Source organism: Zonotrichia albicollis, chromosome 8 (assembly GCF_047830755.1).
Source record: "Zonotrichia albicollis isolate bZonAlb1 chromosome 8, bZonAlb1.hap1, whole genome shotgun sequence".
Lineage (NCBI taxonomy): Eukaryota > Metazoa > Chordata > Aves > Passeriformes > Passerellidae > Zonotrichia > Zonotrichia albicollis.
In genome coordinates this window covers 37,997,139-38,024,199 of record NC_133826.1, presented here as the reverse complement: position 1 = coordinate 38,024,199, position 27,061 = coordinate 37,997,139, and the positions used below count along the sequence as shown (strand labels likewise).

General features: G+C 52.5%; 1 protein-coding gene across 1 annotated transcript; it reads right to left on the bottom strand.

Moving 5' to 3' along the window:
• Positions 1 to 204: 204 nt before the first annotated feature.
• On the bottom strand, positions 205 to 2,716 carry LOC141729948 (E3 ubiquitin-protein ligase PHF7-like). Its single transcript, XM_074546606.1, is given in 11 exon segments — positions 205 to 319; positions 424 to 469; positions 631 to 749; positions 896 to 1,009; positions 1,224 to 1,367; positions 1,369 to 1,407; positions 1,409 to 1,582; positions 1,659 to 1,783; positions 2,071 to 2,172; positions 2,258 to 2,349; positions 2,674 to 2,716. Coding segments are annotated over 11 exon segments (1,113 nt in total).
• Positions 2,717 to 27,061: the final 24,345 nt, after the last annotated feature.

Here is a 27,061-nt window from a genome sequence, read left to right as displayed (position 1 = left end):
TGCTGGCAGGAGCGCCTGCGTCTGGGGGATGTCCGTGACGGTGTCCCCCTTTGCTTGGGCCTCTGAGTCCTTGGCCCTGTCCCACTGCTCCTGTCACGGCAACTCCTGGTCCGGACAGGTGGACTCTGGGCGCGACTTTGCCGGCGAGAGCAGCTTCGCCTGCGGCTGGGCCCAGCACGTCTGGAATGGACCCTGTCCTCAGGGTCAGGGGACGTGCTGCGTGTTGCCCTTGATCTGCTGCTGCTCCTGGTGTCCAGTGAGGAAGATGGCAGCGCCTGCTGCCATGCTGCGTGGTGGGGCCTGCTGTGGCTTCCCGTCTCTGGAGATGGAGAAGCGGAAACCAGCACCAATGGCACAGGGCTGTGGGAGCTGTTGTGGATGGCCTCAGATTCTGACCAGCCATGAGCAGATTGTAGTCCTGACTGTCTGGCCGGCCTGGGGCCATTGAGCTCTGTCTCTTCCCTGGCAGCTGTAAGGGCAAGCAGGAATGTCAAAGATCACCCAGGCGCCAGCCAGGCCAGGCCAGGCCAGAGCAGTGCCCCCAGCCCTCCAGCAGTGGATGCTGCCCTCTGCCTAACCTGGCCTGGGCACTGCCCCCAGCCCAGGGACACCGGGGACTTTGACTCATACATGTTCCGAGCCCAGCACAGCTGTCACACTCCCATCTCTGTGTGCTGTTCCTCAGGCCAGAGCAGCGCCTGTGGGTGCCCTCAGCAGCACAGGAGGAGCACAGGAGCAATTGCCAGGGCCTGGGGAGGCAAACAAGCTCATTGCACTGAGAACAAAGTGTACCAGCACGTGGTTGTCTGGCCAAGCGCTTCTGGTTCTTCCCACTTACAGCCCTTGCCGAGATACAGGTTCCCTGCAGAGTCCCAGGTGCAGCTTCCCAACTTACCCCTGTTCCTCTGCCTCCTCCCTGCCTCCAGGGTAAAGGCAATCCCTGGCGTTGCATTGGCTGTGCCTCACTCCTAGATCTGCAAAGGCATCGTTGTCCTCCCATGTTGGGTCTCTGATGGAGAAAGGAAGAGATGATGAATTTCTGCTGCTCTCCCTCACGGAGGTCCAGGGTGTCCGAGCTGTTTCTCCAGCGCTTTTCCAAGTTGGGGGTGAAACTGAAGCCCAGACTCATGGCACAGGGCAGGGCCAGGGCTCCTGGGGCAGGGCCTGGCACAGCACAGCACTTGCACCCTCCTGCCTGGTGGGCCAGGCAGAAGGACACCAACCTGAAGGGGACTCGGATCCCCAAGATGAACATTTCAACAGGGAATTCCCCACTGTCTCTGCACAGGGGGCACTGGAAATACAAAACACCAGCGCGCAAGGCCTGTCCCTGCAGGGCAAACACAGGCAGGGTGAGCGAGGCCCTGCTGCTGCTGCTGAGCACCTGCAGTGCCCCGGTGCTGAGGGGAGGGCTCCTACCTGGATGCAGTCCCTGTGGAACCAGGCCCTTTGGCACGTTGGGCACACCAGGGTTGTGAAGGTCGTCCTGTCCTCCACAGGCTCCAGGCAGATGAGGCAAACGGTGTCCGGCTCAGGAGTCGCCTCCACCTCCTGCTCTGGACGGTGCTCAGGGCAGAAGGACCTGGAGGAAAATGGATGGGGAAAGTGAGAAATGCTAGATCATTCCCAGGGGGTGGCCATAAAGAGAGATGAGGTACCTGAATGGAGTAACGTATACATTGACACAGCCGCCCTCCTTGGCACAGGGCAGGTGGAACCATCTGTCACACTCCGGCACGCAGCACATGATGGTTGCCCCGCTCTGGCCGCAGACGCAGCAGCGCTGGAAAGAGCCAAGCAGCCGCATCAGCAGCAGCAGCAGCAGCCTCGAGGCCTCCCTGGGCAGCCGCAGGGCTCTGGGCAGGGCGCAGGACGTGGCCACTGCCGGCTCCCAGCCCACAGAGCCGCCTGCTGGAGGAGGGAGGCTCCTGTGCCAGGGCCTCTGTTCCAGAGCTGCTGGGAGCCAGACTTTGTCTCGGCTGTCAGGCCGGCCTTTCTTTCCTGCTGTCTGGGCTAAGCTGTGGCAAACCTCGCCAGGCACAAATCTCCCTGCTCTTGTCAGGCTCTCACCTTCTGTGCTGCCCGCCAGACCACAATTTGGAGATCTCGTGGGAGAAATCCCATGAGTCCATCGTGGCGGTTCTCTTGTCGAAAGAGTAGAGTAGCGAAGAGCTGCAGGCAAGGGGAGGAGCTGATGAGGAGAGGGCGGCAGGAGCTGCCCATTGCAATGGTGGAGGGAGCGCCCGGAGCCACTCACCATGCAGAACCTGTGGGCACAGAGCCCACCCTTCTGCAGTTTGTCACCGCACATGTCCGGGTCAGCCTCGGCACGGCGACAAAGCATGCAGGCTGCAGGGGACAGAGCCAATGGCACCGGGCACGAGCAGCTCTGTGGGGCTCTGAGCCTGCAGCAGCATCGGCCCCAAGGCTGCTCTGTCCCTGCCTGGCTGATGGGCAGGGCTGGAGGCCTTGCAGAGCAGGGGCCATTGTGGGCACGGCTGTCCCAGGAGCTGCCCCCTGGCCCTGCTAGGCCCCACTTGGGCAGGAAGGAGGCTCCCAACCCCGGCATGGCCGAGCAGCTCCTGCCTCCCCCTGCCTCTGCTCTGATCCCCACGCTGCCTGCTGACAGAAGAGCCCCTGGGCCAGGCTGTCAGAGGGCTGCTTTGCCCTCACCTGGCTCCTTGGCTCCAGGGCCCTCCTGCTTGCTGTCAGACATGGCGGCTGTCTACGCTGAGTCTACCTCCTCGAGGGACGTGGTCACTTCGAGGTGCTGTTCCACTCTGTCTATGGGAGAAAGAAGAGAGGGGGGGGGAGTTTGCAGAACAGGCCCAGAGCCACGAGGCTGTACTCCCTGCTCAGGCCTGCGTGAGCCCTGCTCCTGTCTGTTTCTCCTCCCGTCGTCGCCTTGAGGAACACCACAGTGTCCTCGGGCTTTTCGCTGATTCTGTGATTATGGGAAGGGAGGGGCAGGTGAGCCTGCAGCACAGGCCCAGAGCCCCAAGGTCTGGGACCCCTCTGGTCCCTGGGCAGCCACGTCCCTGCCCTACCTTCTCCGCCCGTTGTCAGGTCGCACTGACACTCGGCTTGAGCCCCGCGTTCCCTTTTGTGGCCTTGGTGGCACAGGTCACAATGGCCACTCTGACATCAGAGCCGTGTACCCAAAATCGGGGCAGCCATGGCCTCAGGTCCCTGGCAACCACTTGTGGTGGCCCCCTCGGGCACCAAGCTTCTGAGATGGGTCCAAGCGTTTGCTCAGGTTGGAAGCAGGGCCAGGACTCCTGCAGCAAGTGCAGGGTCAAATGCCAGTCCCTGGGGCAGCCATCCAGGAAGGCACTGTAGGCAGGGAGGTGCTGTTCAGGCACTGCCACGCCAGGGCTCCGGCCCCGGCCAAGGGAAATCTCTGCTCCTGCCGCTGGCAGGCGGTGGCCCAGAGAGCCGGTGCGGAGTCAGCTGCACTGCAGGGATTCAAACCGTGCTCTAGGTGAACTGATGTTTTCCTCAAGACCTGTCTGCAGAAAACTAAGATGAACCTGATTTGATGCTGCTGCATTGGGCATTGGGTACAGGAGATAAACCTGGACACCACCACAGCTGCCTCCAGACCTCAGTTATCTGTCATCCTATGAACTAACAACTTTCACATTTCATATAAATGGAAAAATTAGTATTCAGCTTCTGAGAATCGTCATCTTTTATACTGACTCAGTGGAAAGACACAAAATGCACTGAGATTTTGTGTGTACATTTGACAGGAGAGCTTGCAACTGTCCTCCACTCAAGTCAAATACAGGACGATGCTTTTCCTACATTATATGAACTTTGCCAATTTGGTCCATGCTTTTCTACTAGAAAATACATTGGAAAAAACTCAGGAAGAGAAGTACAAACAATTCTTGTCAATTTTTGTCTTTCGTGTCTTTGCAAACATGCTCCTGGAAATCCAGATCCATGACTTCTAGAACAATCACTGGCATCTCTGGGAAGCAGGGCAGGGGCTGACAGGCAGGGACACCCTGCACCTGCCTGATGCTGGGGCAGCAGGAGTTTGTCCATTTTCCTGTCTCCATGGGAGAGCCACCTTGGCTGGGAAACGATCCCTTCACTGCTCTAGGAGGGAGGCACAGCCAGTGCAATGCCAGGGAGTGCCTTTACCCTGGAGGCAGGGAGGAGACAGAGGGGGAAGTTGGGAAGCTGCACCCGGGGCTCTGCAGGGCTCCCGGCCAGGGCTCCAAGCACAAGGAGCCAGAAGAGCTTGGCCGGACAATCCCGAGATCTGGACACCTTGTCCTCAGCACCGCAAACCCGTTTGCTTCTCCAGGCCCTGGGGACTGCTCCCGTGCTGCTCATGCAAGTTACACACACACACAGAGCTACCTGCTCTGTCTCAACCCTCTTCAGCACTGGACAGCACAACACAGTAACATGTTCTCTTCAGTACATGGTCTAATTATTAATAGTCCTGCAAAGACTCACATTCAAAGCATACACACACAAAACCCCAAACCCTGGTACAGACCTTGCATCAACACAAAATGCTTGTTGCTCTTCAGAAACACAGGGCAGCACTTTTGGCCAATGCTTTTTCCTCTAAGTTCTTTCAAAGGATTGCAAAAGCGACTTTGTTTGGCAACTTCTTCAAGGAAGAAACAGGAGAGGCTTCTGAGTTTTTAAAGATTTATTGATTTGCTTTCACTTTCCTTTTGGCATCCTTACACTTCACCCTGCATTCCAGAAAATCATGAAAATCCAAAATAATATCAGGGGAAGTTTCTGAATTCTTTCATGTTTCTCTCAGAGACTTCCTTGATGTACATACAAGCGACATACAATGTATAACATACAGAGAAGCAGTGGTTTCCCTCACTGGACATTACAAGACAAGGTTATAGACTCCACTTTACTAAAACACTTCTGTTGCCTGGTAATTACAAAGCCTGAAGCTCTTCTAGAGGCTTTTCCCAGTGCAACTTCATTAGGTTCGTCTCTGCTCAACTCTCGAGCCTGTCCAGGTCTCACTGAAGGGCAGCAGAGCCTTGTGGTGCCTCAGGCCCTGCGCCCAGTTCTGTCCCATCAGCAAACGCTGAGGGAGCGCTCCGTCCCTTCTGCCAGGTCCCTGGGGAATAAGGCAAACAAGGCTGGGCCTAGCACGGCCCCCTGAGCTCACAGCTACCTGAGTTTGGAGCTCCCCTGTCCACTTCTCTGCCCCACTGTCCCTGAGCTGCCTCAGGGGCCTGTTACGGGAGGCAGGGACAAAGCCTTGCTGAAGTCCCAACTGACAACAGCCACTGCTCTCCCCTCACAAGCCCAGCCAGTCACTGCAGCACAGGTGGCTATGGATTGGTCAAGCATGGTTTCCATTCCTGTTATTCCACAGGCTTAGAGATGGCATCCAAGAGGAGCTGTTCTGTCTCCTTTCTGGGGGTGGGGCTGAGGCTGATGGGCCTGCAGTTTCCTGGCTCCTTCTTGGTGCCCTTTTTTCAAGACTGCAGTGATGTTGGCTTTCCTCCACTGCTCATGCCTCTCTTCGGGGCTGTCTCCTTCCCTGACCTGCTGGCAGAGCATCCTGTGCCAGAGGCAGGAGCAGAGATTTCCCTTGGCCCCAAAAGGGAATGCTGGGCTCAGGCCGAGTGTCAGTGGGACCTGACAACGGGGGGAGAAGGCGGGAAGGAGCAGAGCTCACACAGGGCTGAGCAGGGAGTAGAGCTCTCGTGGCTCTGGGCCTGCTCTGCAAGCTCCCGGGCCTCTACTTTCTCCACAGAGAGAGAGGAACAGCACCTCAAAGTGACCAGGAAACCCGGCCATGGAGCGGGGCTGGGGCCGTGACACCTCATGGAAAGCAGCCATGGAGCAGGGCTGGGGCCGTGACACCTCAGGGAAACCGGCCATGGAGCGGGGCTGGGGCCGTGACACCTCAGGGAAACCTGGCCATGGAGTGGGGCTGGGGCTGTGACACCTCAGGGACACCGGCCATGGAGTGGGGCTGGGGCCGTGACACCTCAGGGACACCGGCGATGGAGCGGGGCTGGGGCTGTGACACCTCAGGGAAACCGGCCATGGAGCGGGGCTGGGGCCGTGACACCTCAGGGAAACCGGCCATGGAGTGGGGCTGGGGCCGTGACACCTCAGGGACACCGGCGATGGAGCGGGGCTGGGGCTGTGACACCTCAGGGACACCGGCCATGGAACAGGGCTGGGGCTGTGACACCTCAGGGACACTGGCCATGGAGCGGGGCTGGGACTGTGACACCTCAGGGAACTCACCATGGCAGCCACCTCCCGAGGTTTTGAAGTACTTGTTTCTTGGTTTAATGCCCTTCCAAGATCAATCTAGCATCTTTGCATATGAGCAGAACATACAAGGGTATTTAAAATTGAGTCTGATCCAATCATCAAAGACAATGGATGTTTCCTCTAAACTTACCTTTTCATGATTGTCAAACAATATGGAACTTTTCTTATGTCTGACTTGAAATATCCAGAATGCAAAATTCATTCTCAAGACAGGAAAAAAGAAAACAATGAAACTAAGATATAGGCAATCTTGAAAAGGCACAGAGAAGAAAATAAACATTAGAAAAAACTTAGAAAAATTTGGTTTTCTTCCTCATCTTCTCAGTATTTGGTGTTTGAACATTTGTTGTCTTACTTGTCCCTCGCAAAACAAGGCATGTTACAGATTTATTGTCTCAGTGCTGTATTTCCTCAATTGCTGACTTGCCATTTAAGCTCTGCTTTGCTGGAAATATACAACAAGGGACTCTCTATGGAAGAGAGTTGCACAAGCCTCTGGATTCCTGACCGTTCACCTCTGCTAATGCTCACAGTATTCTCCTAACACATGTGAGCTTCCTGTCTTTCAGAGAGAGAAAGATTCAGCTGAAGTCAAGAAAACAGGGCAGGGCAGATGGAAACCTTCCCTTGAGATGCTTTTGGGAAGGCCTGCAAGGACCCTGCCTTCCCTTGGAACAGAGGTGGTCACCATGCATGGTGTTGCCTGACTTGCCCTAGGTGCCCCTCGATTGCAGAAGGACTTTTGCCCATTTCATCACTTGTCTGTCCCTCCAGTTCCAGGGCCTCAAACCTGCTCTGTAAGGCACTAAACCTGTTAGTCAGCTGTGAGTTTTCAGAATAAGGCACTGACCGTGGCTCTAACTAGTTTTTTTAGTCAGGTTTACAATAGATTTTGAGAAGAAGAAGGAGCAGAGAAGGTGTGAAAAATGCATATTATATGATTGGCTTTCCGCAAATATTAAAATTAATACTATATGTGTTATGTTGGAAAGTTATGTTGCATTAATCCTTTTTTGTAGTGCTATCCTAAGCTTTTAAAGTAGTGTGGTGAATACAGTTTTAGGCTACAGAAACTCTGTGATGTAAGATACTTTTTCTAAAGCTTAAGGAGAGATAACAGTAACAAGACACCAAAACTCTGAGAAAAGAAATATTGCCTCCTTCTCGGGAAGAACCAGACTTTGAGGGAGCAAGACAATTGATTTACAGGATGAAGGAGGGGTTGACAAGAACAAGAAAACACCCATTGTTTGAAAAGAATTTTGGCATAATGTATGAGATATATGAATATGCAACAGGCTATTATTTTAAGGGTTAATCCTGTGTTAGCAAAGTGTCTTCTGAGGCAGAGCAGAGCACCCAGACATTTGTAATTCTTTGCTCTTTAAATTGCCCTTTATTGTCCTACCTCTAATTGTCCAAATTATTATTTCTCTAATTTTTATTCTTAGTTTTGTAACTAATTTATTACTATTAAATATTTAAAATTTTAGAACAAGTGAAATTCTGCATCCTTTGTGTCCACTATCAGTGGCCATCCTTCTCCCCAAGCTTTGTCAACTTCCCTCTGGGTTTGAGATCAGTGAAATATGCCCAGCCTTCAGTCTTGGAAGACAATTCTAGCAACAAGTACTTTGCTTTTCTAACACCTGGCCATCACTTCGAGCTTGTAGGCTGCTATGTGTGTCCAGGTTAAACGTCTCTTCCTGTTGATCAGGCTTGGAAGTGTGTACAGCCCAGGCCCGACAGGACATGTTTTCTTCAGGAAATGGGACGTAGGGCCCAGTTTGCAACGGGTGCAGGCCCGCGCCTTCCAGAGCGCTAGAAGGTTGGCGGCGCCACTGCAGGGCTCAGGGCGCCGCCCTGTGGGCGAGAGCCGCCATGACAGCGCGGGCGGCGCGCGGCGGGGCCGGAGGGCGGGAAGGGGCGGGCGGGTGTGAGGGGCGGGGCGGTTCGTGCCCAGAGCCGAGCCCGCGCTGTTCCTGGGCGCATTCCCGGCTCGGTGTTGGGAGCGTGCATCTGCTGCTCGGGCTCTGGGAGAAGCGTGCGGCCGCAGCGGGGTCCCAGCCCGCAGAGCTGCCTCCTGGCCGAGGCTGCAGTGTCGGAACTGCCGTGCCAGAGCTGCCCTGCGCCGTGGCACTGCCAGACTCCCTGGCAGAGGCGGGCTGGCACAGGCAGCTCCTGAGAGAAGCCCTGCCATGGCAGACCCGGGCTGGCAGTGCCGACAGCTGAGGGAAGCCCTGCCGTGGCAGAGCCGGGCTGGCAGTGCCGACAGCTGAGGGAAACCCTGCCATGGCAGAGCCGGGCTGGCAATGCCGACAGCTGAGGGAAACCCTGCCATTGTAGCGCAGGGGCCGCTCCTGCCCCGGGGCCGCCCGAAGGAGCATTCTCTGGGACCTGCCGGCAGACCGGCACTGCTTGGCCCTCTTCAGTAGATCGACAGAATTGCACCACAGATTGCAAAATATTAAAACATCTGATTTAAAACATCGGAGGGAAACGATAGAATTGAAAAGAAAATGAAGGTGTACCAAAATACTCAGGGCATGAATGGGAAAACTGAAAAGAAACAGAATCTAATTATTTATATAATCTCAACTCTATCAAGAGAAACATGACGGTGAAAAAACCTTCTAAAAGTTTTGACAATAGAATGGTTCAGCTGTGTAGTTTTACTAGTACATTAAAGACTTAAAAAGCAGTCAGGTATTCCTTTGTCCACTGCTATGAATTTATTCACGGGATTTTTTACAGTTGTCCCTCAAATACCCCTCATAAAGAGAGTTGAGTGCTTAGATTCCATGGAAGCCATCAGTTAGTAAATGTAGTGCTGTGGTTTTAAGTAGTTCTGTAGTAAGTAGTTAGTAAAAGAAGTCGTTTTGCCAATGGATGCTGATCCCTGATGCGTTCTTACTGGTTCCCTGGAAAGGTGAATTTTTTCGAATGGGCTGTTGGAAAACTGGTGTTTTCTGCTGGTAGTAGGTACAAACACATTGCTTTTTGTGGTAGAGACTGAAGCAACTTTAGATGCCTGATCCTTCTTCTCCACCTATGTTTAAAGGAGATCCATGCAGGTTAAAACATAAACCAAACCTCGAGGCTCTGGGCCTGTGCTGCAGCCTCACCTGCCTCTCCCCACAATCAGCAGAGGAACAGCCAGAGGACACTGCAGTCTTCCTCAACGCAATGATGAGAGCAGAAGTCAGGCAGGAGCAGGGCTCACATAGACAGAGAGGATCAGCATCTCAAAGCGACCACATCCTTCAAGGGACATAGACTCAGGACAGACAGCTGCCCTGTGAGACAGCAAGCAGGTGGGCCCCGGTGCCAAGGAGCCAGGTGAGGGCAAAGCAGCCCTCTGACAGCTTGGCCCAGGGGCTCTTGTGGCAGCAGGCAGCGTGGGGATCAGAGCAGAGGCAGGGGGAGGCAGGAGCTGCTCGGCCATGCCGGGGCTGGGAGCCTCCTTCCTGCCCAAGTGGGGCCCAGCTGGGCCAGGGCGCAGCTGCTGGGACAGCCGTGCCCACAATGGCCCCTGCTCTGCAAGGCCTCCAGCCCTGCCCATCAGCCAGGCAGGGACAGAGCAGCCTTGGGGCCGATGCTGCTGCAGGCTCAGAGCCCCACAGAGCTGCTCGTGCCCGGTGCCATTGGCTCTGTCCCCTGCAGCCTGCATGCTGTGTCACCGTGCCGAGGCTGAGCCCTGTGCCTCCCCAGGCCCTTGCAACTGCTCCTGCACTGCCCAGGGCACCCACGGGCCCTGCCCGGGCCTCACGCAGGCCAGAACCAGCTGGGGCTGTGACAGCTCTGCTGCTCTGGGCCCAGCCCTCGGGCAAAACACCCGCCTGTCCCTGGGCTGGGGGCAGTGCCCAGGCTGGGCTTGGCAGAGCCCATCCGCTCCTGGAGGGCTGGGGGCACTGCTCTGGCCTGGCCTGGCCCGGCCCTGGGGTCCCTTGGCATTCCTGCTTGCCCTTGCATCCACCAGGGATGGGCTGCAGCTCAATGGCCCGATCTGGCCGCACACTCAGGCCTGGAGCCTTCCCGTGGCTCCCCAGGGCACGAGAGCCTCAGCCCCAGCTCCCAAACACGGCCTAACAGCCTTTGCTGACATTGATCCCTGTTAGACCTTTGAAAGCATTTTCAAAGTAACCTTGTTTGGCAACACTTTCAAGGAACAAACGTGACTCGCTTCTAATCAGTAAAAACTTTATTGGTTTGCTTGCACTTCCTAAAGGGTATCCTAATGCTTCTTTTGGTGTTCCAGAAAATAATGAAAATCTAACAAATTCTTCAGAGAAGTTCCTGAATCCACTATGAGGAGAAGTCTCTACATTCACTGTCCTTACATACACTTAAGTAGCTGCTCCTGTAACACACAAAGATGTAGTGGTTTACCTGACTGGACCACACAGCATGATGTTATACACACCGCTACACTACAAAACTTCTCTTCCCTGTTCATTACAAATTTGAAGCTCTTCTCGAGGTCCTGACTTAATTTTGCATGCACATTCATACCTGCAATCCCTCCCCATGCTCAGCTTTCACCTAGACTTACCAGGGAACAGATGTTCCATACTCACCTCAAGCAATAATCTACGTCTGTCTTCCTAACCCTCTTTTTCTTCACTGACTTCCACTAATCTACAAAAAAACTGTGTATCCTCTGCACAAAAGAAACATCCAATTAATAGTCTTAAGCACTTGTGATTGCGATGCTGCTTCTAACAATCTTGACCAACACAGCACTAAAATCAGAAATCAATTCTTCACATCCTTCCTGTTCTCCTGCCCCCACCACACCTTGTCTCCAGCAGAAATGTTCCCTACTGCAGCCTGCTGTGCTAAGAACAATCAAAGGCAGCAGCACTTTTCCTCACCATGCTGCAATCTGAATTGCACTGAAATTGCAGCTGTTGCATTAGAAGCTCAGCACCAGCACGCCACATCTTCCCCCAGAACTGAGGCCTGCTGAGGCCTGAGCTCTCCATTTCAACACACCCTGAAAATCAGGCTGCCTGGAAGATTGCAGGCCGGGAACTGTGTGAACACAGCAGTGCATTTCAGCAGAGTTATGGAATCAGTCTCATGGAAGGCACATCCTTTAAGCTTAAGACTCTATTCTACAAAATCTAACCAGCAATTGTTTTGGTGGCCTGTGCAGGTTTTGGGGACTGTGCATGTTTCCTTTGGATGTTGTTTTCTTTGTTTCTAAATACAAAATTCACTGGATTCAGAAGAGAAAGCCCCAGATTCATTAGGACAAAGAACCACAGGGACATATGTGGCTGACAAGAACAGTCATCATTTCTAACGGTAACACCAGAAAGAGAGGGAAAAGATAAAGATGATTTAAATACCTGAACGGATCCAAAACATCTAGGTGATCTGTCAAGTGACTAAGTTTGTGGTAAACTCTAAAACTCCAGATTCCTATTCGGTAATTGTCTGAAAGAAAAGAAAGCCAGAAATCTGCTTGACCTTTAGTTTGCCAGGAATTCCTCATGGGATTGTGCCACAACTTGGATCACAAGTGAGGGTGGCAAATTTTGACTAGAAAACTTTGATAACTAGGCAGCATTTTTTCCTCCTCACTGAATTACAGGAAGGGTTTGAAAGGAAAAAAAATATAAAAGAGGGTAAAGAAATTCTGACATACCTCTTAGGCATTCTTCATCTTTGGAGAAGAAAAGAAAACTCTAGCACTTTCTGTGTGTGGTAAAGAAAGAAACCTAGAAAAGGACAAAGGGATTTGAGCATCCTAAATTGTACTATCAAATTCCATGAACACAAGTTAATCCTGTAGTTCTTCAGAGATATGCCGTACATTGAAAAGCTTCATTCCCTAGGAACCGAATAGAGCTTTTTATTTTACAAAACCCCCTTTTAAAGAGAAAACTGACTGTGTCTTGGGCTTTTGGCCAAACTCAGTTTGGAGTTGGTCAAACCAAAATGACCCAGTTAATTTATTGTGCTCTACTCTTTCTTTCCATATTTACATTCACATCCAATGGGCTGCTGGGAGTTTTGACTCTGTGCAGCACAAAAGGTTTTCCAAGATGACTTTCATTGCTCAGAGGTGTGCAATGTCAGTTTCCCATTCCCTGAGTGCTGTTATTAATATTCCCACAGCATCCAACTACTACAGCCAAGTAGACAACAAAGAGAAATGCAACTTGCATTTCTTGGTCCTGTTCGATTTCTGTCATCTCAGGCTCATCGTCACCCTCAGAACTGCTGTCCTGGAAACGTGGATCCTCTTGCCATGTGGCTTTTACCGGCTTTATTGCCCAAGCGCGTGAGGCTCTGCAATGACAGCACCAATAGAGAAAAAAAGGCAAAACCAGATTATTCCTCTACTGGTCAGGAAAAATTCCTCCTTTCACGTGAAATACTTACAGTGGAGAAGAGAGATTTAGGAAGGACAGAATCTGACCCTGCCAGACTTTCTAAGCTACGTCTCAGCTCCAGTATTTTCCACTTTGTTCCAGGGATCCCTTATGTATTCTTAAACATTTCTCATTGCATTCAGAAGACACTGAATACCTTCTCAGTTCAGCACAAGTGTAGGGGGCTCGTTGCTTTGTGCTGTTGCGTTGGGTTTTTTAATATTTTGGGATATCTTCACGGGTTTTCTTTTCTCTCCTGCATGACTGGGACTCGAGTTAATATTGTTTCATCTTCATTTCAGACAGCCTCATTTTATCTAAGGTTAAGACACCCCAATGATCATGTGTCATTCCATTTCCTTTTTTTAAAGGTCCAAGAGTAGAATTCAGTAACAAACAGAATGTTCATTGAACTTGGGGCCAGCTCTCGAACTTTGCTCCTCCCTCTACATTAACGCACATTTTCTTAAAAGCCTTGTGAGGTCCTATGAAACTTGATATGACTGGTGTGTCACCTTTTTCCCTGTTTGAGGAAGGCAGGGCATGAGAACAAGCTTTTTCACCCCTCAGCAAAAACCCCATTGCCTTCTTAAAGCAAGCCTTTCAGAATTCCTGAGATGCAAGCATGAGGCACCTCTCAGTAATCTACCTCAGCCCCGGCAAGCAGAACTGAAGATCAAAATGCTTCTGCCTAATTACTGACTTCTGTTGCTGAAAATCCCCTGGATCCTGGCCTTCTTTACACCATATTGCCCTACAGGGCCTGCCAGAAGCTCTTCCTTAGCAATGGCACTGTTAGAAGGGTTCTGCTGTTACCTTCTTTGATGCCCAACTCCTCTGTGCCTCCAAAGAAGGAAAACTTGAAAGAATTCGTCTCCTGAGCTGCGTTGTCCTCAGGCAAAGGTCCCAAATGGTCATCTGGGGCAGAGTCCTGTGCATGCTCTTTGTCCCAGGGTATTTCCTCAGTCTTTTCTGGGTTGTTCTTTAAGGTCTTTCATAGAACAAACCAGAATAGATGGAAGAAATACCATCGATTCTGGCTTGTTCCTTGAAAGGCCTCTTTCAAATCCACAGCAATACTGTAGAAGTTGTCTTCAGACACTTGAGGCAGTGTCTCACTCTCTTTCTTCTTTTTTTGGCTTTACTGAAATGAGATTTTTCGAGGTTAGCAACACAGCACATGTCCTTTTCAGACACAGCTTCCCTAAGAGCCACCTTGCTCTGAATGTCTCCCTAAGCATATCCAAGCCCATTAAAGAGTGGTTCATTATCAAGGGTAAGCAGTGGGGAAACATCTGAGGTTGGAGTGTAAAGGCAGGAACAAGAGTCCTTTTTAATTAGCAACATCCTTAAGTGACTTTTCACTGAATCCACCGTTACACAGAAATCAAGGCATTTAGCCCAGACTTCTTCCTGCCAGTAGAAACATCAAGAGCTAATAGGGTTTGCTCACAGAGCTGCACATCTCAGGGTCCCTGCACTGACCGTTCTCACCTTCACTTCCAGCAAGGAACACACGGCCTAGAAAGAAAAGATGACAGCGCTACGCGCTGCTGTTGGAGGTCCCAGTTGAGGTCTGACGTAGCTGGTGGGAGTGGCTGCTCCTGCGAGATGTCCCTGACCACGTCCCCCTTCGCCTGGGCCTCTCGGCACTCGCTGCTGTCCTCCTGCTCCTGTCCTGGCGACTCCTGGACCGCAGAGTCTGAGTCGAGGCCCGGCGCTGCTGGCGGGAGCGGCTGCGTCTGGGGGGCGTCCCCGATGATGCGTTCCTTCGCCAGGGCCTCTCAGCCCTTGGCCTTGTCCTGCTGCTGCTGCCACGGTGACTCCTGGAGCGGACAGGTGGACTCTGGGCCCAGCCTTGCTGGCGGGAGCGCCTGCGTCTGGGGGATGGCCCTGGCCATGTGTCCCTTCGCCTGGGCCTCTCAGACCTTGGCCCTGTCCCTCTGTTCCTGTCATGGCAACTCCTGGAGCGGACAGGTGGACTCTGGGCCCAGCCTTGCTGGCGGGAGCGCCTGTGTCTGGGGGATGTCCGTGACGGTGTCCCCCTTTGCTTGGGCCTCTGAGTCCTTGGCCCTGTCCCACTGCTGCTGTCACGGCGACTCCTGGACCGGACAGGTGGACTCTGGGCACGACTTTGCCGGCGAGAGCAGCTTCGCCTGCGGCCGGGCCCAGCACGTCTGGAATGGACCCTGTCCTCAGGGTCAGGGGACGTGCTGCGTGTTGCCCTTGATCTGCTGCTGCTGCTGGTGTCCAGTGAGGAAGATGGCAGCGCCTGCTGCCATGCTGCGTGGTGGGGCCTGCTGTTGCTGCCCATCTCTGGAGATGGAGACGGGGAAACCAGCACCAATGGCACAGGGCTGTGGGAGCTGGGGCGGATGGCCTCAGATTCTGACCAGCCATGAGTAGATTGTAGTCCTGACTGTCTGGCCAGCCTGGGGCCATTGAGCTCTGTCTCTTCCCTGGCAGCTGTAAGGGCAAGCAGGAATGTCAAAGATCGCCCAGGCCCCAGCCAGGCCAGGCCAGAGCAGTGCCCCCAGCCCTCCAGCAGTGGTTGCTGCGCTCTGCCTAGCCCAGCCTGGGCACTGCCCCCAGTCCAGGGACACCGGGCACTTTGACTCATACATGTTCCGAGCCCAGCACAGCTGTCACACTCCCATCTCTGTGTGCTGTTCCTCAGGCCAGAGCAGCGCCTGTGGGTGCCCTCAGCAGCACAGGAGGAGCACAGGAGCAATTGCCAGGGCCTGGGGAGGCAAACAAGCGCATAGCACTGAGAACAATGTGTACCAGCACGTGGTTGTCTGGCCAAGCGCTTCTGGTTCTTCCCGCTTACAGCCCTTGCCGAGATACAGGTTCCCTGCGGAGCCCCAGGTGCAGCTTCCCAACTTACCCCTGTTCCTCTGCCTCCTCCCTGCCTCCAGGGTAAAGGCAATCCCTGGCGTTGCATTGGCTGTGCCTCACTCCTAGATCTGCAAAGGCATCGTTGTCCTCCCATGTTGGGTCTCTGATGGAGAAAGGAAGAGATGATGAATTTCTGCTGCTCTCCCTCACGGAGGTCCAGGGTGTCCGAGCTGTTTCTCCAGCGCTTTTCCAAGCTGGGGGTGAAACTGAAGCCCAGACTCATGGCACAGGGCAGGGCCAGGGCTCCTGGGGCAGGGCCTGGCACAGCACAGCACTTGCACCCTCCTGCCTGGTGGGCCAGGCAGAAGGACACCAACCTGAAGGGGACTCGGATCCCCAAGATGAACATTTCAACAGGGAATTCCCCACTGTCTCTGCACAGGGGGCACTGGAAATACAAAACACCAGCGCGCAAGGCCTGTCCCTGCAGGGCAAACACAGGCAGGGTGAGCGAGGCCCTGCTGCTGCTGCTGAGCACCTGCTGTGCCCTGGCGCTAAGGGGAGGGCTCCTACCTGGATGCAGTCTCTGTGGAACCAGGCCCTTTGGCACGTTGGGCACACCAGGGTTGTGAAGGTCGTCCTGTCCTCCACAGGCTCCAGGCAGATGAGGCAAACGGTGTCCGGCTCAGGAGTCGCCTCCACCTCCTGCTCTGGACGGTGCTCAGGGCAGAAGGAGCTGGAGGAAAATGGATGGGGAAAGTGAGAAATGCTGGATCATTCCCCAGGGGTGGCCATAAAGAGAGATGAGGTACCTGAACGGAGTAACGTATACATTGACACAGCCGCCCTCCTTGGCACAGGGCAGGTGGAACCATCTGTCACACTCCGGCACGCAGCACATGATGGTTGCCCCGCTCTGGCCGCAGACGCAGCAGCGCTGGAAAGAGCCAAGCAGCCGCATCAGCAGCAGCAGCAGCAGCCTCGAGGCCTCCCTGGGCAGCCGCAGGGCTCTGGGCAGGGCGCAGGACGTGGCCACTGCCGGCTCCCACCCCACAGAGCTGCCTGCTGGAGGAGGGAGTCTCCTGTGCCAGGGCCTCTGTTCCAGAGCTGCTGGGAGCCAGACTTTGTCCCGGCTGTCGGGCCGGCCTTTCTTTCCTGGTGTCTGGGCTAAGCTCTGGCAAACCTCGCCAGGCACAAATCTCCCTGCTCTTGTCAGGCTCTCACCTTCTGTGCTGCCCGCCAGACCGCAATTTGGAGATCTCGTGGGAGAAATCCCATGAGTCCATCGTGGCGGTTCTCTTGTCGAAAGAGTAGAGTAGCGAAGAGCTGCAGGCAAGGGGAGGAGCTGATGAGGAGAGGGCGGCAGGAGCTGCCCATTGCAATGGTGGAGGGAGCGCCCGGAGCCACTCACCATGCAGAACATGTGGGCACAGAGCCCACCCTTCTGCAGTTTTTCACCGCACATGTCCGGGTCAGCCTCGGCACGGCGACACAGCATGCAGGCTGCAGGGGACAGAGCCAATGGCACCGGGCATGAGCAGCTCTGCGGGGCTCTGAGCCTGCAGCAGCATCGGCCCCAAAGCTGCTTTGTCCCTGCCTGGCTGATGGGCAGGGCTGGAGGCCTTGCAGAGCAGGGGCCATTGTGGGCACGGCTGTCCCAGCAGCTGCCCCCTGGCCCAGCTGGGCCCCACTTGGGCAGGAAGGAGGCTCCCAGCCCCGGCATGGCCGAGCAGCTCCTGCCTCCCCCTGCCTCTACTCTGATCCCCATGCTGCCTGCTGATACAAGAGCGCCTGGGCCAGGCTATCACAGGGCTGCTTTGCCCTCACCTGGCTCCTTGGCTCCAGGGCCCTCCTGCTTGCTGTCAGACATGGCGGCTGTCTACGCTGAGTCTATCTCCTCGAGGGACGTGGTCACTTCAAGGTGCTGAACTGTCTATGGGAGAAAGAAGAGGGGGGGGGAGTTTGCAGAACAGACCCAGAGCCACGAGGCTCTACTCCCTGCTCAGGCCTGCGTGAGCCCTTCTCCTGTCCACTTTCTCCTCCCGTCGTCGCGTTGAGGAACACCACAGTGTCCTGGCTGTTCCTCCGCTGAATCTGGGAAGGGAGAGGCAGGTGAGGCTGCAGCACAGGCCTAGAGCCACGAGGTGTGGGACCCCTCTGGTCCCTGGGCAACTACGTCCCCGCCCTACCTTCTCCTCCCGTTGTCAGGTCGCACTGACACTCAGCCTGAGCCCAGCATCCCCTTTTGTGGCCTTGGTGGCACAGGTCACAATGGCCACTCTGACATCAGAGCCGTGTACCCAAAATCGGGGCAGCCATGGCCTCAGGTCCCTGGCAACCACTTGTGGTGGCCCCCTCGGGCACCGAGCTTCTGAGATGGGTCCGAGCATTTGCTCAGGGTGGAAGCAGGGCCGGGACTCCTGCAGCAAGGGCAGGGTCAAATGCCAGGCCCTGGGGCAGCCATCCAGGAAGGCACTGTAGGCAGGGAGGTGCTGTTCAGGCACTGCCATACCAGGGCTCCGGCCCCGGCCAAGGGAAATCTCTGCTCCTGCCCCTGGCAGGCGGTGGCCCAGAGAGCCGGTGCGGAGTCAGCTGCACTGCAAGGATTCAAACCCTGCTCTAGGTGAACTGATGTTTTCCTCAAGACCTGTCTGCAGAAAACTAAGATGAACCTTATTTGATGCTGCTGCATTGGGCATTGGGTACAGGAGATAAACCTGGACACCACCACAGCTGCTTCCAGACCTCAGTTATCTGTCATCCTATGAACTAACAACTTTCACATTTCATATAAATGGAAAAATTAGTACTAGGCTCCTGAGAATCGTCATCTTTTATACTGACTCAGTGCAAAGACACGAAATGCACTGAGAATTTTGTGTGTACATTTGACAGGAGAGCTTGCAATTGTCCTCCACTCAAGTCAAATACAGGAGGATGCTTTTCCTACATTATATGAACTTTGCCAGTTTGGTCCATGCTTTCCTACTAGAAAATACATTGGAAAAAACTCAGGAAGAGAAGCACTAACAATTCTTGTCAATTTTTGTCTTTCGTGTCTTTGCAAACATGCTCCTGGAAATCCAGATCCATGACTTCTAGAACAATCACTGGCATCTCTGGGAAGCAGGGCAGGGGCTGACAGGCAGGGACACCCTGCACCTGCCTGATGCTGGGGCAGCAGGAGTTTGTCCATTTTCCTGTCTCCATGGGAGAGCCACCTTGGCTGGGAAAGGATCCCTTCACGGCTCTAGGAGGGAGGCACAGCCAGTGCAATGCCAGGGAGTGCCTTTACCCTGGAGGCAGGGAGGAGGCAGAGGGGGAAGTTGGGAAGCTGCACCCGGGGCTCTGCAGGGCTCCCGGCCAGGGCTCCAAGCACAAGGAGCCAGAAGAGCTTGGCCGGACAATCCCGAGATCTGGACACCTTGTCCTCAGCACCGCAAACCCGTTTGCTTCTCCAGGCCCTGGGGACTGCTCCCGTGCTGCTCATGCAAGTTACACACACACACAGAGCTACCTGCTCTGTCTCAACCCTCTTCAGCACTGGACAGCACAACACAGTAACATGTTCTCTTCAGTACATGGTCTAATTATTAATAGTCCTGCAAAGACTCACATTCAAAGCATACACACACAAAACCCCAAACCCTGGTACAGACCTTGCATCAACACAAAATGCTTGTTGCTCTTCAGAAACACAGGGCAACACTTTTGGCCAATGCTTTTTCCTCTAAGTTCTTTCAAAGGATTGCAAAAGCGACTTTGTTTGGCAACTTCTTCAAGGAAGAAACAGGAGAGGCTTCTGAGTTTTTAAAGATTTATTGATTTGCTTTCACTTTCCTTTTGGCATCCTTACACTTCACCCTGCATTCCAGAAAATCATGAAAATCCAAAATAATATCAGGGGAAGTTTCTGAATTCTTTCATGTTTCTCTCAGAGACTTCCTTGATGTACATACAAGCGACATACAATGTATAACATACAGAGAAGCAGTGGTTTCCCTCACTGGACATTACAAGACAAGGTTATAGACTCCACTTTACTAAAACACTTCTGTTGCCTGGTAATTACAAAGCCTGAAGCTCTTCTAGAGGCTTTTCCCAGTGCAACTTCAATAGGTTCCTCTCTGCTCAACTCTCGAGCCTGTCCAGGTCTCACTGAAGGGCAGCAGAGCCTTGTGGTGCCTCAGGCCCTGCGCCCAGTTCTGTCCCATCAGCAAACGCTGAGGGAGCGCTCCGTCCCTTCTGCCAGGTCCCTGGGGAATAAGGCAAACAAGGCTGGGCCTAGCACGGCCCCCTGAGCTCACAGCTACCTGAGTTTGGAGCTCCCCTGTCCACTTCTCTGCCCCACTGTCCCTGAGCTGCCTCAGGGGCCTGTTATGGGAGGCAGGGACAAAGCCTTGCTGAAGTCCCAACTGACAACAGCCACTGCTCTCCCCTCACAAGCCCAGCCAGTCACTGCAGCACAGGTGGCTATGGATTGGTCAAGCATGGTTTCCATTCCTGTTATTCCACAGGCTTAGAGATGGCATCCAAGAGGAGCTGTTCTGTCACCTTTCTGGGGATGGAGCTGAGGCTGATGGGCCTGCAGTTTCCTGGCTCCTTCTTGGTGCCCTTTTGCAAGACTGCAGTGATGTTGGCTTTCCTCCACTGCTCATGCCTCTCTTCGGGGCTGTCTCCTTCCCTGACCGGCTGGCAGAGCGCCCTGTGCCAGAGGCAGGAGCAGAGATTTCCCTTGGCCCCAAAAGGGAACGCTGGGCTCAGGCCGAGTGTCAGTGGGACCTGACAACGGGAGGAGAAGGCGGAAAGGAGCAGAGCCCCTCACACAGGGCTGAGCAGGGAGCAGAGCCCTAATGGCTCTGGGCCTGCTCTGCAAGCTCCCGGGCCTCTACTTTCTCCACAGAGAGAGAGGAACAGCACCTCGAAGTGACCAGGAAACCCGGCCATAGAGCGGGGCTGGGGACGTGACACCTCAGGGAAATCGACCATGGAGCGGGGCTGGGGCCGTGACACCTCATGGAAACTGGCCATGGAGTGGGGCTGGGGACGTGACACCTCACGGAAACCGGCCATGGAGTGGGGCTCAGGCTGTGACACCTCAGAGAAACCGGCCATGGAGCGGGGCTGGGGCTGTCAGCCCTCAGGGAACTCACCATGGCAGCCATCTCCCGAGGTTTTGAAGTACTTGTTTCTTGGTTTAATGCCCTTCCAAGATCAATCTAGCATCTTTGCATATGAGCAGGACATACAAGGGTATTTAAAATTGAGTCTGATCCAACTATCAAAGACAATGGATGTTTCCTCTAAACTTACCTTTTCATGATTTTTAAACAATATGGAACTTTTCTTATGCCTGACTAAAAATATCCATAATGCAAAATTCATTCTCAAGACAGGAAAAAAGAAAACAATGAAAATAGGATATAGGCAGTCTTCAAAAGGTACAGAGAAGAAAATAAAAAATAGAAAACCTTAGAAAAATTAGGTTTTCTTCTTCATCTTCTCAGTATATGCTGTTTGAACATTTGTTGTCTTACTTGTCCCTCTCAAGACAAGGCATGTTACAGCTTTATTGTCTCAGTGCTGCACTTCCCCAAACGCTGACTTGCCATTTAGGCTCTGCTTTGTTGGAAATATACAACAAGGGACTCTCTATGGAAGAGAGTTGCACAAGCCTCTGGATTCCTGACCGGTCACCTCTGCCAATGCTCACAGTATTCTCCTAACACACGTGAGCTTCCTGTCTTTCAGAGAGAGAAAGATTCAGCTGAAGTCAAGCAAACAGGGCAGGGCAGATGGAAACCTTCCCTTGAGATGCTTTTGGGAAGGCCTGCAAGGACCCTGCCTTCCATTGGAACAGAGGTGGTCACCATGTATGGTGTTGCCTGACTTGCCCTAGGTGCCCCTCGATTGCAGAAGGACTTTTGCCCACTTCATCACTTGTCTGTCCCTCCAGTTCCAGGGCCTCAATCCTGCTCTGTAATGCACTAAACCTGTTAGTCAGTTGTGAGTTTTCAGAATAAGGCACTGAGCATGGCTGTAACTAATTTTTATAAGTCAGGTTTACAATATATTTTGAGAAGAAGAAGGAGCAGAGAAGGTGTGAAAAATGCATATTATATGATTGGCTTTCCGCAAATATTAAAATTAATACTATATGTGTTATGTTGGAAAGTTATGTTGTATTAATCCTTTTTTGTAGTGCTATCCTAGGCTTTTAAAGTAGTGTGGTGAATATAGTTTTAGGCTACAGAAACTCTGTGCTGTAAGATACATTTTCTAAATAGCTCAAGGAGAGATAACAGTAACAAGACACCAAAACTCTGAGAAAAGAAATATTGCCTCCTTCTCGGGAAGAACCAGACTTTGAGGGAGCAAGACAATTGAATTACAAGACAAAGGAGGGGTTGACAAGGACAAGAAAACACCCATTGTTTGAAAACAATTTTGGCATCATGTATGAGATATATGAATATGCAACAGGGTATTACTTTTAAGTTAATCCTGTGTTAGCAAAGTGTCTTCTGAGGCAGAGCAGAGCACCCAGACATTTGTAATTCTTTGCTTTTTAAATTGCCCTTTATTGTCTTACCTCTAATTGACCAAATTATTTCTCTAATTTTTATTCTTAGTTTTGTAACTAATTTATTACTATTAAACTTTTAAAATTTTAGAACAAGTAAAATTCTGCATCCTTTGTGTCCACTATCAGTGGCCATCCTTCTTCCCAAGCTTTGTCAACTTCTGGGTTTGAGATCAGTGAAACGTGCCCAGCCTTGAGTCTTGGAAGACAATTCTAGCAACAAGTACTTTGCTTTTCTAACACCTGGCCATCACTTCGAGCTTGCAGGCTGCTATGTGTGTCCAGGTTAAATGTCTCTTCCTGTTGATCAGGCTTGGAAGTGTGTACAGCCCAGGCCCGACAGGACATGTTTTCTTCAGGAAATGGGACGAAGGGCCCAGTTTGCAACGGGTGCAGGCCCGCGCCTTCCAGAGCGCCAGAAGGTTGGCGGCGCCATTGCAGGGCTCAGGGCGCCGCCCTGTGGGCGAGAGCCGCCATGAGAGCGCGGGCGGCACGCGGTGGGGCCGGAGGGCGGGAAGGGGCGGGCGGGTGTGAGGGGCGGGGCGGTTCGTGCCCAGAGCCGAGCCCGCGCTGTTCCTGGGCGCGTTCCCGGCTCGGTGTTGGGAGCGTGCAGCTGCTGCTCGGGCTCTGGGAGAAGCGTGTGGCCGCAGCGGGGTCCCAGCCCGCAGCGCTGGCTACTGCCCAAGGCCGCCATGCCAGAGCTGCCATGCCAGAGCTGCTGTTCGCCGTGGAACTGCCTGAGTCCCAGGCAGAGCTGGGCTGGTAGTGCCTACAGCTGAGCGAAGCCCTGCCATGGCAGCACCCCAAGCTCTTGTTTATCCCACAGAAAGCTAGGATCAGCACCTGGAGGAGACTGCGTCTTTCCTGCAAAGGGACTCTCTGCTGACATCTGCCATGTCTGGCAGCAAGCAGGAGGGCCCTGGTGCCAGGGAGCCAGGTGAGGGCAAAGCAGCTCTCTGACAGCATGGCCCAGGGGCTCTTGTGGCAGCAGGCAGCGTGGGGATCAGAGCAGAGGCAGGGGGAGGCAGGAGCTGCTCAGCCATGCCGGGACTGGGAGCGTCCTTCCTGCCCAAGTGGGGCCCAGCTGGGCCAGGGGGCAGCTGCTGGGACAGCCGTGCCCACAATGGCCCCTGCTCTGCAAGGCCTCCAGCCCTGCCCATCAGCCAGGCAGGGACAGAGCAGCCTTGGGGCCGATGCTGCTGCAGGCTCAGAGCCCCACAGAGCTGCTCGTGCCCGGTGCCATTGGCTCTGTCCCCTGCAGCCTGCATGCTGTGTCACCATGCCGAGGTTGAGCCCTGTGCCTCCCCAGGCCCTGGCAACTGCTCCTGTGCTGCTCCTGCACTGCCCAGGGCACCCACGGGCCTTGCTCGGGCCTCACGCAGGCCAGAACCAGCTGGGGCTTTGACAGCTCTGCTGCTCTGGGCCCAGCCCTCGGGCAAAGCACCCGCCTGTCCTTGGGCTGGGGGCAGTGCCCAGGCTGGGCGTGGCAGAGCCCATCCGCTCCTGGAGGGCTGGGGGCACTGCTCTGGCCTGGCCTGGCCCGGCCCTGGGGTCCCTTGGCATTCCTGCTTGCCCTTGCATCCACCAGGGATGGGCTGCAGCTCAATGGCCCGACCTGGCCGCACACTCAGGCCTGGAGCCTTCCCGTGGCTCCCCAGGGCACGAGAGCCTCAGCCCCAGCTCCCAAACACGACCTAACAGCCTTTGCTGATATTGATCCCTGTTAGACCTTTGAAAGCATTTTCAAAGTAACCTTGTTTGGCAACACTTTCAAGGAACAAACGTGACTCGCTTCTAATCAGTAAAAACTTTATTGGTTTGCTTGCACTTCCTATAGGGTATCCTAATTCTTCCTTTGGCGTTCCAGAAAATAATGAAAATCTAACAAATTCTTCAGAGAAGTTCCTGAATCCACTATGAGGAGAAGTCTCTACATTCACTATCCTTACATACAGTTATGTAGCTGCGCCTGTAACACACAAAGATGTAGTGGTTTACCTGACTGGACCACACAACATGATGTTATACACACCACTACACTACAAAACTTCTCTTCCCTGTTCATTACAAATTTGAAGCTCTTCTCGAGGTCCTGACTTAATTTTGCATGCACATTCATAGCTGCAATCCCTCCCCATGCTCAGCTTTCACCTAGACTTACCAGGGAACAGATGTTCCATACTCACCTCAAGCAATAATCTACGTCTGTCTTCCTAACCCTCTTTTTCTTCACTGACTTCTACTAATCTACAAAATAACTGTGGACCCTCTGCACAAAAGAAACATCCAATTAATATCCTTAAACACTTGTGATTGCACTGCTGCTTCTAACAATCTTGACCACCACAGCACTAAAATCAGAAATCAATTCTTCACATCCTTCCTGTTCTCCCGCCCCCACCACACCTTGTCTCCAGCAGAAATGTTCCCTACTGCAGCCTGCTGTGCTAAGAACAATCAAAGGTAGCAGCACTTTTCCTCACCATGCTGCAATCTGAATTGCACTGAAATTGCTGCTGTTGCATTAGAAGCTCAGCACCAGCACGCCACATCTTCCCCCAGAACTGAGGCCTGCTGAGGCCTGAGCTCTCCATTTCAACACACCCTGAAAATCAGGCTGCCTGGAAGATTGCAGGCCGGGAACTGTGTGAACACAGCAGTGCATTTCAGCAGAGTTATGGAATCAGTCTCATGGAAGGCACATCCTTTAAGCTTAAGACTCTATTCTACAAAATCTAACCAGCAATTGTTTTGGTGGCCTGTGCAGGTTTTGGGGACTGTGCATGTTTCCTTTGGATGTTGTTTTCTTTGTTTCTAAATACAAAATTCACTGGATTCAGAAGAGAAAGCCCCAGATTCATTAGGACAAAGAACCACAGGGACATATGTGGCTGACAAGAACAGTCATCATTTCTAACGGTAACACCAGAAAGAGAGGGAATAGATAAAGATGCTTTAAATACCTGAAAGAATCCAAAACGTCTAGGTGACCTGTCAAGTGACTAAGTTTTTGGTAAACTCTAAAACTCCAGATTCCTATTCGGTAATTGTCTGAAAGAGAAGAAAACCAGAAATCTGCTTGACCTTTGTTTTGCCAGGACTTCCTCACGGGATTCTGTCACAACTTGGATCACAAGTGAGGGTGGCAAATTTTGACAAGAAAACTTTGATAACTAGGCAGCATTTTTTCCTCCTCACTGAATAACAGGAAGGGTTTGAAAGGAAAAAAAAATATAAAAGAGGGTAAAGAAATTCTGACATACCTCTTAGGCGTTCTTCATCTTTGGAGAAGAAAAGAAAACTCTAGCATTTTCTGTGTGTGGTAAAGAAAGAAACCTAGAAAAGGACAAAGGGATTTGAGCATCCTAAATTGTACTATCAAATTCCATGAACACAAGTTAATCCTGTAGTTCTTCAGAGATATGCCGTACATTGAAAAGCTTCATTCCCTAGGAACCGAATAGAGCTTTTTATTTTACAAAACCCCCTTTTAAAGAGAAAACTGACTGTGTCTTGGGCTTTTGGCCAAACTCAGTTTGGAGTTGGTCAAACCAAAATGACCCAGTTAATTTCTTGTGCTCTACTCTTTCTTTCCATATTCACATTCACATCCAGTGGGCTGCTGGGAGTTTTGACTCTGTGCAGCACAAAAGGTTTTCCAAGATGACTTTCATTGCTCAGAGGTGTGCAATGTCAGTTTCCCATTCCCTGAGTGCTGCTATTAATATTCCCACAGCATCCAACTACTACAGCCAAGTAGACAACAAAGAGAAATGCAACTTGCATTTCTTGGTCCTGTTCGATTTCTGTCATCTCAGGCTCATCGTCACCCTCAGAACTGCTGTCCTGGAAACGTGGATCCTCTTGCCATGTGGCTTTTACCGGCTTTATTGTCCCAAGTGTGTAAGGCTCTGCAATGACAGCACCAATAGAGAAAAAAAGGCAAAACCAGATTATTCCTCTACTGGTCAGGAAAAATTCCTCCTTTCACGTGAAATACTTACAGTGGAGAAGAGAGATTTAGGAAGGACAGAATCTGACCCTGCCAGACTTTCTAAGCTACGTCTCAGCTCCAGTATTTTCCACTTTGTTCCAGGGATCCCTTATGTATTCTTAAACATTTCTCATTGCATTCAGAAGACACTGAATACCTTCTCAGTTCAGCACAAGTGTAGGGGGCTCGTTGCTTTGTGCTGTTGCGTTGGGTTTTTTAATATTTTGGATATCTTCACGGGGTTTCTTTTCTCTCCTGCATGACCGGGACTTGAGTTAATGTTGTTTCATCTTCATTTCAGACGGCCTCACTTTATCTAAGTTTAGGACACCCCAATGGTCATGTGTCATTCCATTTCCTTTTCCTAAAGGTCCAAGGGTAGAATTCAGTAACAAACAGAATGTTCATGGATCTTGGGGCCAGCTCTCGGACTTTGCTCCTCCCTCTACATTAACGCACATTTTCTTAAAAGCCTTGTGAGGTTCTTGATATGACTGGTGTGTCACCTTTTTCCCTGTTTGAGGAGTGCAGGGCATGAGAACAAGATTTTTCACCACTCAGCAAAAACTCCCAATGCCTTCTCAAAGCAAGCCTTTCAGAATTCCTGAGATGCAAGCATGAGGCACCTCTCAGTAATCTACCTCAGCCCCGGCAAGCAGAACTGAAGATCAAAATGCTTCTGCCTAATTACTGACTTCTGTTGCTGAAAATCCCCTGCATCCTGACCTTCTTTACACCATGTTGCCCTACAGGGCCTGCCAGAAGCTCTTCCTTAGCAATGGCACTGTTAGAAGGGTTCTGCTGATACCTTCTTTGATGCCCAACTCCTCTGTGCCTCCAAAGAAGGAAAACTTGAAAGAACTCGTCTCCTGAGCTGCGTTGTCCTCAGGCAAAGGTCCCAAATGGTCATCTGGGGCAGAGTCCTGTGCATCCTCTTTGTCCCAGGGTATTTTCTCAGTCTATTCTGGCTTT